The 15778-nt window shown below is 32.8% G+C and overlaps 2 protein-coding genes across 4 annotated transcripts; one reads left to right on the forward strand and one right to left on the reverse strand.

The window, feature by feature from the left end:
• Positions 1-837: 837 nt before the first annotated feature.
• On the forward strand, positions 838-1924 carry LOC108908128 (origin recognition complex subunit 6). Its single transcript, XM_018712055.1, has 5 exons — positions 838-997; positions 1055-1178; positions 1230-1468; positions 1536-1720; positions 1774-1924. The coding sequence occupies exons 1-5, from the start codon at positions 927-929 to the stop codon at positions 1902-1904; spliced, it is 750 nt and encodes a 249-aa protein (XP_018567571.1). The 5' UTR covers positions 838-926; the 3' UTR covers positions 1905-1924.
• Positions 1925-3530: 1606 nt separating this feature from the next.
• LOC108908140 (transcriptional adapter 2B) lies at positions 3531-15368 on the reverse strand. Of its 3 annotated transcripts, XM_018712074.1 has the most exons (12): positions 15308-15368; positions 15139-15180; positions 14979-15076; positions 14824-14883; positions 14628-14769; positions 14340-14557; positions 14060-14286; positions 11935-12151; positions 9413-9456; positions 9016-9193; positions 5715-5777; positions 3531-4173 (listed from the first exon to the last, which is right to left on the reverse strand). In XM_018712074.1, exons 2-12 carry the CDS (start codon positions 15143-15145, stop codon positions 4042-4044), a joined length of 1386 nt encoding a protein of 461 aa, XP_018567590.1. In that variant the 5' UTR covers positions 15146-15180; positions 15308-15368; the 3' UTR covers positions 3531-4041. The 3 variants fall into 3 exon arrangements, 1 of the variants encoding a protein (XP_018567590.1); XR_001964353.1 differs by lacking the exon at positions 3531-4173 and having other exon boundaries at positions 9413-9451; positions 15139-15366; XR_001964352.1 differs by lacking the exon at positions 3531-4173 and having other exon boundaries at positions 9413-9523; positions 15139-15366.
• Between the last annotated feature and the right edge of the window lie 410 nt (positions 15369-15778).

A 15778-nucleotide genomic window follows, 5' to 3' on the forward strand; every position in this document is an offset into this window, starting at 1 on the left:
TCTTAAATTGATAAATGGTAACCCAGTTTAACCTAGGAAATGTCGAGTTTGGTACCTACGGATATCCTGAAAATAAAGCAATAATTATATCTAAATAGATATCTATAGTTACAGACTGGAGTAAACATATTATTTTAGATATTTTATTCCTTTTTTATTTTGTTTTAGAAAAAATATGACATCAATTTGTTTTTAAATTGGACAAAGAAATAAATTTTCAATTTCTTTTTGTATGCTGCGAGAACCATTTTTATTGGATTATCTAAATGTAAACCATCAATATTTAGATATTTAAATTATAGTTTTCTAACGCGCCATCTATGTTATATTGCTAAAAACATTATAAGTTTATATGTAAGGATCTATTTTGTTTTTATAAAATTACATCCCCTTGAAGTTAGATGGCACAACAATAAAGCCAACTTTAGGTTTTTAGATAACAGATGGCACCACTTCAAATTTCTGTATTCCACTTTTGTTTAGTGATGTTCAAATAAATGGCGGTGAATTTATTGTGAAAATGCAATAAAAATTATCCAATTTGGCATCTCTCACTCTCTCTCTCTCTCTCACTCCGTAAATTTTAGTGGTTGAGAATCAGACCCCGTGATTCGCCTCCAGCACCTCACATTACGGAGCGAGAGAGATAGCTAATACTTTTATTTGCTTTCTCTCTCGCACGTCTGTTCGCTCATTTAGCATTGAGGCTGCCTCTAGTAGGTATATGCTCGAAGGTTCAATGTGATTGCGATTCAATGTGGATTCAATTCGATTTTCGATATTAAATTCAAATGTTACCCGCGAAATAAACTGAAAATTTATAACCTCACATTTCTGTTTCAGCAAATGTATTAATTATTAATTGGTATTCATTTTTTAGTGTTGCTTTGATATTTATTTCACTACTCAATATTTTGAAAAACGTAATGTCTACTGAACCCAACACATTAACAAATGTCGCTGAAAGATTGGGGATACAAGATGAAATAACTTTAAAGTAAAATTAAGTATTAGATTGTTTTATATTGGATAACAACAAATTTATATTTTACAGAAAAGCAAAGGAGTTCATTAGAGCATATCATAGTAAGGGATCAATAAAGTCTTTAAATGATCAGGCAAAAACTGTTTTGTGTTTAGATTTGGCCACATCTTATTCTGGAACAGGTTTTGATAAAGTACCTTGTAATGTACTGTCTTGAACATAAGTATGATCGTCTTATTTTTAGGAAACAGCAATTAGACTATCTGGCTTGAAGAAATCTGGTTACCAAAACAACTTACATACCGTAGAAAAGATATTGGAACTCGACAAGCAAATAACAGTATCAGAGCTATGCGTTCAGTTAAGTTGTACAGTTATAAAAGATCTTGCTGAAGAAATTTTATCAAAATACAAAGATTACAGCAAGATGATACACATAAGTCATCCCCAATACGTGGCAGCAGCTGTCAATGCAGCATGCAAGTAAGTTTTTATATTTTTAGTTGATATAGATATATCATTTTTTTTACCGTTTCTGGTACAATTTTAGGCTTAAGAATATAAAAATTCAGAAAACACAGTTGATAGTTGCAAGTCACTTAAAGCCAGCACAATGGAAAGAATTAAGTAACAAGTTTGACAAATTCGTTAGCACGTATGGAATTGGTTCACCAAAGAAGCACAAGAAAGATGGTGATATAAATAAGGTAGTTAACGAAATGGCGAACGAAATAGGTATTTATTATTTCTGGTATTTAACAATAAATGAATAGCATTTTAACTTATAGAAAATAAAGTATTACTGAATAAGAAAGAGAACGAGGATGAAGAGGTGGAGGATTATGAAGTTTGGAAAAAAAGGATATTGGATGAAGCATATGAAGCCTTAAGAGAAGCAGGGAAGAGCACAAATATATAAAGAAATTAAAAAGAAAATCATTTCATAAAAGAAAACTGTTTTAATTACTTAATGTTATGTATTTTGATATTTTATAAAAAAATTCTGAGGAATATTTATGAAATTTCATTTTATATTAACCTGTAAAATTACAGCAAAAGTATTAATATACAAGGTGATTCCCAAGTTGACAAATTTTTTTTATAACGTGTAACTCTTTTTTTTCTTATATATCGGTTCAACTTGACGTGTAGTTTCTTGTTCTTGGATCTTCATGAACAAGATTAAAATTTTTTCCTCCCATTGCACACATTTTCCCATACCCTAGGTCTTGCCTCAAACACAAATCACTGGTGCTACCCCCTTTGCACAGACCAAACATTGCAGAGAAGGGGAAAAGGCTTAAGGAAAAACGCTCCAGGTATAGCCTGAATAAAGCATTAACACCATGACGACATTCCATAAATATACAATGCGAAAAAATTCGGTACAAACACAAAAAAGACCGTTAACCATTAGATTTCTGTCCCGATTGTTTTTAATATGCAGGCGACCGACTTACTTGCTTAAATTCTATGCAGGGCCTGGCTTGAATTTTTTTTACGATTATGGAAGACTGAAGCTGCATTATTTTGTAGTTATTAAAAAAAATCAATTTGGAAAAAATTATTTATGAGTAGTTCTACACTTTAAAAATATTACTCAACTTAGGTATCACTCTGTATAAATTCATCCTGAAATAACTTTCTAGGTTTCGGTAATTCTCATTTCTAACGATGGAACTCCAAAATCTGATTCCTCCTTTTTCGAGAATCTCTACTGCGTATGCTCACGAAAGATTTGGGGATCAGAAAATCCTCGAGTGATTGCTGAGAAACAAACGCATTTAGAATGTGTCACTATTTGTTGTTTTTGGCTGAAGGCATCATTGGACCATTCTCCTTCAAAAATGTGGCTGGTCAAGCAATAACAATTAATGCTCTCATTGCATTGTTTATACTTGTTCAGCTTGGTACAACAGTAGTTTCTTCTGTGGAGCTCACTATTGCGACATGATAATCCAATTTTTTGTGCCTAAATTGCAAGACATGGATGTAAACGACATGTGGTTTCGACAAGACGATGCTACATGCCATACAGTCCGAGAAATAATTCAATTAATTACTGCACAAGTCATTTCCTGATCATGGAATTTCCTATTTTGGTGATCACAATTAGCCGCTTAGATCATATGATTTAATGCCATTGGACTTTTTCTTTTGGGTTTTTTTAAAGTCCAAGGTTTATGTCAACAAGCCCACGACCACCCACGTCTTGAAGGAAGAAATTGAACGCTAAATCAACAAAATTTAGCTGCATTTATGCAAAACAGTAAAGATGTAGAAACCATTTACCCGATATGCTACTCCAAACAATTTTTAATTAAAAACCTGTATTTTCTATTGAAATTATTTGCATCAATTTTTTCGAAGTCAATGCCGAAATTAATAATTAATCTTTTTTGTACAAAAACTGCAAATTCCATTCTAATATGAAATTGGCCGTTACTCATTTTATTTATTTATTATTCTCAAAAATATTTGATTAACCTGTGAAGAAAACATAAAACGATAAGGTAAAAATTAAAAAAAAACCTTTTAACTCGATAAATCTCAAATTTTATATTTGTAAACTTATAATATTAAACCTTAATATGTACAAACAGTCTCTATCAATGGTACTTATAATTAAATTAACAATACGAAAAATGCAAATTAAATCATCATAAGAATAGATCACAAATAGGAAATAGTTTATTTTCCAAAACGGTGCGTCTTTTTCGTGAAATACAACCTTGCGGAAATACGTGTCGCAGCACCAGTCACAGTATAAACGTTTTAAAGTTATACTTTATGTAAGTAAAATTATTACTTACAACTTTTTACAAAAATATATAAATATATCAAACAATTAAATCATTTTTTTAAATACCTAAATAATAAAGATAGGTAAACTGTAATATCATTAGAAAAAAAAAATGGTTTCTCCCCCAAAATACTCCAATTCCATAAAGGATAAATAGATCGAATATTTCCATACAACACCCTCCCTCTGTCACTAAATATCATTGCTCTTATGAATAAATTAAATTGAACTAGAATAAACTAAAGTTTGTGTATCAAACAACGGAAACACCGGGTAACCACCCGCTGTAACTGAGGTACTGAGTAACCGCCTCCCTAATCGTCGAATCCTGAGAGGTAGAGTTGGAGGAGGAGCCTTGGTGTTTGTCCGTATTTGCCAGATTTTCCTTAAAAAAAAAGGAAAAGTAAATGTACTAATTCTTTTGTTTTAAACTGTATTTTAGAAATACTGTATCCAGCGGGACAACGACCTACGAGATCCGACTGCGAGATTACTACGTTCATCTGTTTTTTGATCGAAATACAATTTTTATAGATAATTATGAATAGAGGAATATGTTTCTGCCGAGTTGCCCATTAAAATATGGCCACAAGTATTTTTAATTAAAATTAAATTAATTAATTCATTCCAAACAATTTCGTTAACTTGTTTTTAAGATAAATTATAATCCATTTCACAGAAAGATATACAAACAACTAAAAAAGGTTCGTAAATGTAACATTTTTCAAAAAAAAAAGTCTGTCCCGCTTTCAAATTGAGCTACGGTGGCTTACCGGTTGGGTCTATGCATATGTAAACAGAAAATTTAAAATGTTCAAATTAAGATTTATCGCTATAATACCGTTTCTAAAAGATCAGACAGGCACATAACGGTAAAATAACGACTCGCCGTAATCCGATTGGCCGGGAAAAAGCATCAAAACACAAAATTTATTTTGACGTGTTCACAGACATTTGGAAAAAATTTATTAATTTAATTTTAATTAAAAATATATTTTGATAGGCAACCCGGCAGGAATATATTCCTGTATTCATCTATAAAAATTGTATTTCGACTAAAAAAGCAGATAAACAAACGTAGAGACAAGATAAAGAGAAACAGAAAAACAAAACCTAAATAAGCAAAAAATAAAAAAAGATCTAAAATTAAATTAAATTAGAATATACAGTGAAAATTGGTTATACGACAGAATTTGGAAGTCCCAATTAAATCTTATAGAAATATCATATTAAAAATATTGTTTACCATGACACCGTTTACGACATTTCGGATTTAGCGACGCGTTTTTATATATATTTACGCTTTATATATCCACGCTTTTGACATCAGTTACTACGTTTGAGCAAATTATGACTTATCTACGCATATTATATGAAGACTAGAAAACGGAGAAAGAATGTGGCGTGTCCACACTACGATTTCAACAATTTGGAAAGATAGAAATAAAAGTCTCTATTCGAAAACAATTCACTGCAAATGAAGCGGTCGAGATCTTCTTAACACAAAGCAATACATGTACATATTTACTTAAAGACTTGTATTGTAATTTTCTTATTTTTTCATTAAAAATTTTGAAAATATATATAATTGCTAATTACGTCTTTCGGTTATAACAAACGGTCCCTTGAAGGTCGTTATAACTGATTTTCACTATTTGTATTTTTACTGTAAAAAGTATACATTTATTATATCATCGGAGATCAATTTTTAAACATCCTCGAAGTTCGAAGCCGAGATTTGTATTTAAATGAACAGGTTGGAATGTGATATATACACATAAAGCATGGAAATGAAGGAGAAAGAAAATGAAAACAAGTTTTGTTGAATTAATATTATTTGGAGATAATTAATGTACTAAAATCAATTATTCTTTATTCAGATTTTTTTTCTGTTATTTTTCTATACTGATTACGAAGTAAACTTACCTGTATAATAAGTGATTTCAGTGTAACATAATGGACGGGTTGAATATTTAACCTGGTGCAAAGCTGAAAAATAAGATTATTTTAGGGTTGATTTAAAAAAACATTTACCGTCACCGGATTCCATTGCAATGAATTATTTAACTTTAAATTGTGCTTTCCAAATCTTATTGTGATTTAGAAAGAAAACACATGATAAAATAAAAACTATGAGAACATTTAGAGGAAAAATCTACCATATACAATGTGTCCCATATTTCAGGTTAACACCTCTGCAAATATGAGAAGGCTGTCGACTTTCCGCAAGCCAATTTTTTTACAAATAATACCCTGAAATGAGTTTATATTCTACTAATCATTTTATTGATGTCACGAAAGCCTGGCCTACTACGATTTTTTAAAATGGTCATTTTTCCAGAAAGTGGTATCAGGCATTTTTTATCAAAAAGATAATATTACCAGGCTATTCAACACCCATCAAAATATCCATACACCAAATTTGAACGACAAATGTGTATTGAGTGTTTTTTTATGTGGTGCCAAACTTCGAAAGAGCAGAACTAAAAATAATAATAAGCAGGTGCCATGAAAGTGAAAACAAGTACCAATCGGACAAAGAAAAAATACAAACACTATAAATTTAACACTTTTAATTGCGGCCACAATAAAAATAATAATTAACGTACAAAAAATGTAGATAATGAATTATAAATATTAAGTTGTTAAACAAAAAATTGGAATCTAAATTAAATTTTAGTTTTCTCAAACTATGGACTTTTACTTTTGGGGTTTTATAAAACAAAAAGTTTATAAAAACAGATCAAGGAATTTGGATGACCTAATGAATTACATAAGACAAGCTTGTGCAGTGATTACTCCACAACAGCTATGTAAATTATTTTTAAATTTGAGAAGAGGATTGGAAAAATATGTTCGATTGGAAGGAGGTTTGGTGGAGAAAACTGAAACTTAATTTAGATTAACGTTTNGTCCGGACCTGGACCGCGGTCCGCCAGTTGCCGACCCTTGCCATAGACATTTGTCGTTCAAATTTGATATATGGGTATTTTGATGGGTGTACTACTTTCTGGAAAAACGACCCTTTTAAAAAATCGTAGTAGGCCAGAATAATATGATTAGTAGAATATAACCTCCCTTCAGGGCACTATTTGTAAAAAAATTGGCTAGTGGAAAGTCCACAGCCTTCTAACATTTCCAGAGGTGTCAACCTGAAAAACGGCACACACTGTAGATAATGGTACAAAACCTTTTTTTGGAAACAGTTACAAAATTTGAGTTATTTTTATTTTATTCATAATCCAAATTTGGTACGTTTGGTCACAGCTCTTATTATATGCAGTTTTTTCAAAAAATTTATCAGTTTAATATTAAGGAGTATTAAAAATCTTACAAAATGTCTTCTTGTTTTAAGACGGTAACATTGACCGTTTTGGAGAAAAAATACATTTAACGTTGTGGCACAACTATTAAAAACTTAAATTTTATCTATTTCGCAATATAAACAAAGGACTTGAATGTAAGAGAAAACCCAGTTCTACACAATTGTAAGTATACAAATATGTCAAATCATGTTGAATTGCATTGATTCATTTATAAAAAATTGTGAAATTTAAAATAATAATTTATTGGCAATTGAACAAAACATTTGGTTCCGAAACATTCAACGCTCATATTTTTTTTGAAAATGACCAAAGCATCAACTTGGAACACGAGAATTTTTAATAAGATTCTTGAATAATCTTTAATACAAAGTTTTCTTTTTTAATTTTATACTTATTTACGAGTATATACAAACTTATACAAGTTAGTTATTTTACTTTTTAACGATACGGTGTGTTTGTGTGTCTTCATTATTAAATTTATGTGACATGAAAAAATATGTATAGGAGTAAAAAAAAGATATTTGACGAGCATACGTCAAAAGGGTATGCACTGACGTCTAGTGTGCACTGTTTTTGAGATTACACTAAGCTGATCAGCAGCCAGGTATGAAAATAAGAAAAAGTTTTAAAAAATAAGTTCCATGATGGAATTTAAGAAAACAAATTTATATGCTTTTAAAGGACAGAGGTAGACACCATATAAATATGACCACCATTCAAAGTTACACCCTGTATACCAAATTTGTGAAATATCATATACTAAAAAAAACTATGTGAAATATTCAGACCTATTCTGTAACTCCTAATCGAATAGAAATGTATAAAATTGAATCGAGATCAACCCATCAAATCGAAATTGGGCAACATCGTCATTCTATAACTTGTTTCGACGTCTACTATCGAAGTTGTTAGTAGAAATCGATATCGATCGGTCAAACTTTGTCGAAGTGGTAGTTTTAGATATCGAGATCAGGTCACGCATGCGTTGTTGTGTTAGATGTGTCAGTTTAAATTAAGCATAACCTCACAACACAACAAATCTTTTTTCCTTTTCGTGTTTTAAATCACAGAATTATAAAATATTTGTACGTCTATACGTACGTGTATAGGTATATTTTTTATTTAGTTATCTAATTTGTGCATGGTTTATAATATTCTCTACCAAAGGGCTTAGTTTTACCATGAAGTAAAATTTTGTGCAGCGTAATGAAATCTACCATGTAGTTCAGCTGATCTGTATAAGTTTTTGTCCTTATTGGAGTCGGAATGACATCATTAATATTTTTCAGTACTGACCTTCTCGAAAGATTACAACAAAATGAATGTATTTTTAAAATAAACATATAATCTAGTAGGTAGGTACAATTAAATTTACGGAACATGGGATTTCCTATTAAAACACATCTGCAAGTCAATTGTGCGTAAATTACACTTTTTATACCTGCGCTAAATCTTGTAAAAGCACATTTATCTTAGCTTTTGCATATTTCATATTTTGAAATTTCTAACCTCTCTAAATGTCACTTGGTTATTAGTCTATAATCGCAGAGCAATGCATTGTTGCCATTACGCTAAACCGGCATCGAATCGAGATCTTTCTCTACAATTTGTAACTTCTACGATTTGAGTTACAGAATACCAATTTTAGGAAACGATCGACACGATAGATATTGAACTTTACGAATTGCGAACATTTCGACTCGATCTGAGCATTTCGATGCAAGTTACAGAATAGGGCTGATTAAATCAAAAACAATTACTATGAAGTAAAGTAACCCCGTTAATTCGAAGTTTTAAAAATATTGTCACAAGAACATCTACCACTTTTTTACATCATGAAATTACCACCCAATTTTTTGCTCATTGTTTTAAAAAAATCTTAAACGAATCTAAGGACCTACTTGTATTTCATTTTCAGACAGCAAGTTCCCTAGGGGCAACTTATTTAACGCGACGGGCTGAATTACGTTATCCGAGCTCGAGCTGTTGCTGGAGAAGTAGCTGTTGCTCTCTGGCTCTTCGTCGAGAAGCAACATGGATCTTCTTTCTGTGAAACTTTGGTCTGTTTCGTCGCTTCTTCTACGAAACAAAAAAAGATTTATTCTAGAGCTCTCAGTTATTAAAATTGTCCAACTATTTAAATACAAAGTTATAAGCTTTAGTATTATTCACAAAGATGAAAAAAAAATTAATATCTTCAAAAGCGAGCGATTTTAATTAGGTAAACATGAAACTGAAAGCACTTTTATGCAAAAAAAAGTAAAACCGCGTGGTACAAAACAGGGAAAAATTACTTACCCGTTTTTTGTTGGGAACTCCTGCATTGCATAGCCACTGCTGCCCTAAGTGAAATGCAAACTGATACAATCTGTTTCGGTTAACATATGATGTATTTCTGTTAACTTTAGCCTGCACACGATACCAAACCATGGTGATATGAAATAAATGATGATAATGAATGAATTAATAAGTCAGAAACAGTACAATGTAGGGGTATTAGTGGTGCAGTGTTAATATTTTTTATTCCTCAACAAACAAATGTCATTTTTGACGACGAAAGTTGAAATTAATTTATAAATCAATTTTTTTTCCATTAAATAATTGTACCTTTAGTCCAATCGTCTGGAAGTTTTACCTGTGAAGTTTTAGGGGAGTTTTGAAAATTGGTATATTTATAGATTTTGACGTGCTCTCTCCGAATTTTTACTTTGCCACCTCTTTTCTTTTCCAGAAGTAGCCGCCATATTGGAAAAATGGCGCTCCTGAACGGTTTTTCGACGATATTTCCTTTCCGACTCACTTTACTGTGAAAACGAGCGTCGCAAAGTCTACTCCAACACGCGTATTGGCCAACAAACTCATTTCTACACCACCATGAGGTAGAGTTCCTGGCGCATTTTTTTTAGTGGTATCCCCAGTAGGTCTAATCCACATGGGATGCACTGTTGACTAAGTGCATTCTCCTTCCCTTCGCTAACCCTGATGGACCAGGTTTTGCGAGTTCTTCATCTTCAGAACTGAGCAAAACCTCATGGATAGGAAGTTTTTCGAAGTTATCCGTGATAGGGTTCTCTTCTTCGACTTCATCACCTTCTTCCTCGATTTCGTCGAAGGTTTGCTGAAGAACTGTCTCCGTTATCTTCCTCTTCATCACTGTCTTGCAGATCAATATCGGAATTATCACAAGCACCATTGCTATTTGCGCAGATAACGGAGCACTTAGTCCAGCCTTTCTGCATCCACAGGCTCCCCTACATCCTTTTTTACATTTGCAAGAAATTAGTTTTAGCAAGTTTGCTGGAGCTGGCGGCTCGTGTGTGGTGACTGGAACGAGCCCATTTTTGCTTTTTTTTCATTCCCACCGCTCTGTATTTTTTCCAACTCCATACCACTGCTGAACCTGGTGATACTTTCTTAACGAATGTTGTCGTGCTGCTGCTTCTGTCGGTGACAGCGATGCAATATTAAATTTATTTTTAAATGCTGACTTGGTGAAGTATGTATGTCTGTAGGTATTTAACAACATACTTTTTACGCCACTGTAACCGTACAACGCAAAGAGGAAGCATTCTCCAGTTTCAGCAATGCTTTCCGGGTCAGCATTTGGGTTTTTTAATACCCGGACGAGCTCGTTTAACTATCGGTTCTTTCGGAGTACATTGCCACATTTCATTTTGAGCCTATTACACACTGAAGGCGTTCAATAATAGGATGTTATGTGCGGCTGTTTTATCTATGATACTTTCTATTGAATATATTCGTTGCAAAATCGTTCCTTTTCCTGGTTTCAGAACATATATGTTTGAACGCGTAGATACAGCCGTCAAAAGAATGAGAAGATCTACATCTTCGCCGATAACTAGAACGGAATCAAATGTAGATGAAATGCTGATTGCCGTATTGAGGCCATAGTAGGTCGGGTTTTTAACGCGTAGTAAAATATTTTTCGTTGATATACGAAATACGCATGTTGGAGTAGACTTTGCGGCGCTCGTACACAGAAACTTATAATTTCACAGAAAAAAGGTTTGCTACAAAAATTTATTATAGGACATGTTCTCTAGTTTAATTTATTACATAACTATTTTCACCGTAAAGTGACAGAAACGAAATATCGTTGAAAAACTGTTTTGAAGTGCCATTTTTCAAATATGGCCGCTAATTCCGGAAAAAAAAAGAGGTGGCAATCTTATTAACTACTTATTTTCCATTACACAACTTAAGACTTTGAACGTTCTCAAAATTTTTAATTATTTTGAGAATTTCTGTAAAATAGTGGTTTTAAGGCTTTCAACGTCTTAAAGGATCACCACTGTCTGAGGAGTGGTTCTGTCCGTAACAACCTTAAAATTAACAATAAAAACCGAAATGAACATCAGGACAAGCCTAGGGGTTCTGACAGCGGATTTGCCCCCACAGAGCCTAGTCTGAGAACAACAAGGGCACGTCAAAAACTCCTTAAATTCTCGAGCATTTCATAACACTAAATATTGCTGAAATTCGGGGTCCTGCAGTTCTACAATTCTCAAAATGTTTTTAAAAATTTATGGCGATGAACTAAAGGCTCTATTGCAAAATTTATAGATGATTATTACGAAAATTTAAAATGTAATGTCATTTAATGTTTCTTTTTTTTATTATTCATTTGTTTTTAATACGAAACCCCTATATTTGACATAAAAAAAAACACAAACCGTACTTACATACTGTTAGTACATGAATGCCAATGTGTTAATAAAATGACAGCACAGGAGGCGAAAAGCACGAGTTACTGCAGGTGAGACTGATCTGTGAAGTAAAATTAAAACAAATACACTTACAGATCGGCTCTGTTTGAGCTGCTGCTGCCGTTCGTAGGCCGCGTGCTGTTCGTAATGGATAATCTCGTCCTGGGTGGTCAGACCGAGGCTGCGGTACCTCAAGAGTTCCGAGAGCCTGTGGCGCAGCTCCCTCTCTCTCTCGATACTGGCTAAAAGTCTTTCGTGCTCTCCTGACGACAGAAACTGAGAGAAAACTCTCGTTTTGTCTCGAAGCTCCCTGCAACGTTTACATTTAGAATAAATCTTGCCTACAAATCCAATCGAAGGTAATGTTGCTATTTCTTTGGACACAAGTATTGAAATACAAACATATTTAGATATTTTGAAGTGAAGCTCTGTTTATTGTTTATTGTACAGGATGTTTTTTAAGTGGACATTTTCCAACGTTTTTCCAATAACATTATTTCAACATCTCAAAAATAATGGGAAAACCATCTGAAATAAATAATTCCAATACATTTCTGAGAAAAATCCTATGATAATTTTCAATTCTTATGCCAACAGCAAGAAGTTCAATGTAACACTTAAGAATTAGTTACGCTATCATAGAGTTGTAATAGTGTTTCCTTTTTGGTGTCATCAGGCCCGGACTGGCCCGCCGGGCAATCGGGAATGAGGGAAAAACGGAAAAAAAAATTCTACTTCAACGTCCTCTATCCCCGAAACGGTGCGATTTAGGAAATAAGTTTATATCATGAATGAACATTATTTTAACCTGTTCTATTGATTCCTGAAGTTATCCAGATTAAACCTAAATCACCCTGTATAGATAGGCTGCATTGGACCGATTGCAAAATTGACAGATTGCAATCCATGGGATTTTTACTTGTGGACTTACATAAATAACACAACACAGTGCAAGAATTACAGTAATTCGTAGAAAACACTGTGGAAACAATTCCTGTATGCCTCTGGCTTCCAACAGCATGCACTTAAAACCAAAATTCGCATTCTATCTAAATTAACGTGGAATGCAACAAAGCACGGAAATAAAAAAGTAAGAAATGAGGATCGGAATATGTAGCTTTGTTGAATTTAATAAAATAAAAATTAATTGTCTCTGCTAATTCCGAAAGCAAGCCACTTGGAGTTTTTTGATATTAAATCAGATGAAAAAATTTTGGATGCAGCTATAAGTTAAAAAAAGGTTAAATAAAAGCCTGTTTTTATATTTAAAATGCTATGTTTTTTATTGAGTTTGTTTTGTTTTTTTTTTTAGAAAAACGTAAGTTTATTTTTGTTACTTTATTAATATATGTTTTGTAAAAAGATATTTGCCGTTTTTCCTGATTACTGAGAAATTTGTAGGTATAGATCAATTATTATTACACGATCATATATTTTTTTAAGCGCTAAAAAATTCCTAGTGTCCTCCTTTAGCTCTCTTCCGAGTTGGCAACCCTAGTTACAAGTAACTTGCCGTCAGATGCATGTTGTCTTTTTTTCAGTAAATAAATTTCAACAAAAATGACAAACTGAAGACTCCAAATTTCAACAGAAACTTGAAATTTTTGAGATTAAACAGAGCTTCAGATAAAAGATAAAAACATTTTTAAAAAATACAATAAGACAAGAAAGGTGTAGTGTTTTTGTTATGCTTAGAAAAAATTCTGATAAAGCAGATAAACCACTAAAACATAAGTTATTGACCACTTTGTATCTCAAAAGGACAAAATGATCGAATCATTTGAGGGATGTTAACTGTTAAAATTGACCTCTTAATTTCCACATTCACAAGCGCCACTGCTCGTAAGTGCTCCATATGTTTCAATATTTACAAAAGCATTTATTATAGTGTGGTATACCGTTCATGTAGTATGAGTTTTTCTTTTGCGTGTCCAAAGAAAATGTTCACACACAATGGCTTTTTCGTGGACTATTTTATAATTCTGTCGTACAATAGTGATTGAAAAAAAAGGTGATAACTTCAAAAATCTTTTTTACGTTAGCCCAAACTTAAAATATTTGTTAATTTCATTCTTTTTGAGTTTCCTCAAAAACGTCCTAACTTTTTTGAATTCTATATCGTTTTAAATGTAAAAAATCCAATTTAAAAAACATCCCCGATTATGAAAAACGGCTTTTCAATTTATTTTTAGATTCGGTAGGGAACAGAGTATCCTACCGTTGCTCCTTGGAAAAAGGTCTCTTACTGGGGTCCTTCCTTAGATTTCCAAAGTATTTGGCAACCAACTGATAATCTCTGACAATCCTTTTCCGTCTCGCCCTCTCTCTCAATCTTCTAGTGTACATATCCACCATCGCCAGCTTTAAAGCAACTTCCATTTCAGTGTCTTCTTCCTGATCCAGTTGTAAAGTAGAAACAAGCTGTTCTGCTTCCATATTATATTCCTAAAAATAAAATATAACAAAATATGTTTTTTATTTAGTGCATGTTAACGAACCCTTTCATAATCATCCCTATGTGGTTTGTATCCCAAAAGCCTGGCTTCTTCAAGTGATGCCTCGAGTGGAGGCAGTCTTGAAGTAACAGAAGGTGAAAGAGGCCCGTCATCGTTTGGTACGTGATCTACCAAAACGGGTCTATGATTAGTCAGTTGGGCCCACGTTGCTTTCCCTATGTTTCCATCAAGGTACCGTGCAATATATTCCTCTTTTACCTCTATCAATAAAGAACAAAAAAATTAATTTGAGATAAATTTTATCTCAAAAAATCATTTTAAAAATAATACCTTCAGGGGTTCTTGTTTCGACATGTTGACTGACCAGTTCCCAATTACCAAATCCATATAATTCTACAGCATCAAGCAATTGAAGCTGTTCTTTTCCAGTCCAAGCTCCCCTTCCACCGAATATACTGACGGCACAATGGTCCTAAGAAAAATGCAAAGTTCATAAACTAATATTGAATTTTTATAAAATACTTACCACAAATTTATATGAATGATCATTTCTGTGAGTTCCTATTTCTGCGCCTACTGAAAAACACTGAAATACAATATTAATAAATGTGTACTGGTAAGTAGAAACCTTTTCTAGACTATTTTCAAATTTACCGCGGTTTTAAAGGTCAATCGACGTACCTGCAGACAAATATCGAAATCGGGGCAAACACAGCATTGTACTCGAACACCATTTATTTCTTCTTGACAATAAGTACAACTAACCTTAGCAAACAGATCTAAAATGAGAAAAGTATTGAAAAACAGAAGAAATTAAAAAATTTGCAAGGGAGTTACTCACCAGCCATCTTGCGACGTCAACGCCAATTTTCCATGTACGAAACTAAAAACGATTGTGCAAAACTTTTAATTTATTTTTTAATACGATGCTATGCCTTTTTTTGAAGAAATAATAAATATACATAAATATATTTTATTAGTAACTGGTAAAAATAGTCTTTGTAACTTACAAGACTAACCAAAACCATTTTATTGTATCCAATCCTCCATTTTAGAACGCCATAGGACACACGAAGTGCGTCATCGTCATGTAAAAATTTTGAAGGGCGTGTTCCAGCTCCACTGTCGATTTACTACCACAGAATACTCCATAATACCACAGATCAAATCCTAGAGCATAAGTATATACTCCAAGGATCAAATAGACTTTGGGTAATTACAATTGTCTAAGGTTTTTTGGCGTTCCAAAATAGGTTCCAAACTACATCTAACTTGGTTGGCTTGAGTTTTCATATAATCACAAATTATATATTATGTCCATATTTAAATTAAATAGTTATTGTGAAATGTGCAACCACACATTTAAATATCATTATTAGTAAACATCCATTCTTCAAATCTACAGGCTGTAGAAAACGTAGCCCTCCGCACAGCCACCGACGCGCCCTGGTACGTAAGAAACATTGACATATTACGAGCCT

Source organism: Anoplophora glabripennis, unplaced genomic scaffold (genome assembly GCF_000390285.2).
Source record: "Anoplophora glabripennis isolate ALB-LARVAE unplaced genomic scaffold, Agla_2.0 scaffold254, whole genome shotgun sequence".
Taxonomy (NCBI): Eukaryota; Metazoa; Arthropoda; class Insecta; order Coleoptera; family Cerambycidae; genus Anoplophora; species Anoplophora glabripennis.

Excerpts from the sequence above, each read along its gene's own strand:
- LOC108908128 (XM_018712055.1), top strand. The coding sequence starts at position 927 with ATGTCTACTGAACCCAACACATTAACAAATGTCGCTGAAAGATTGGGG. Across the intron at positions 1,179-1,229 it reads CTGGAACAGGTTTTGATAAA|GAAACAGCAATTAGACTATC; the intron begins GTACCTTGTAAT and ends TCTTATTTTTAG. Across the intron at positions 1,721-1,773 it reads CGAAATGGCGAACGAAATAG|AAAATAAAGTATTACTGAAT; the intron begins GTATTTATTATT and ends TTTAACTTATAG.
- LOC108908140 (XM_018712074.1), bottom strand. Across the intron at positions 14,770-14,823 it reads ATCATTCATATAAATTTGTG|GACCATTGTGCCGTCAGTAT; the intron begins GTAAGTATTTTA and ends CATTTTTCTTAG. Across the intron at positions 9,194-9,412 it reads GAGTTCCCAACAAAAAACGG|AAGAAGCGACGAAACAGACC; the intron begins GTAAGTAATTTT and ends TTTGTTTCGTAG.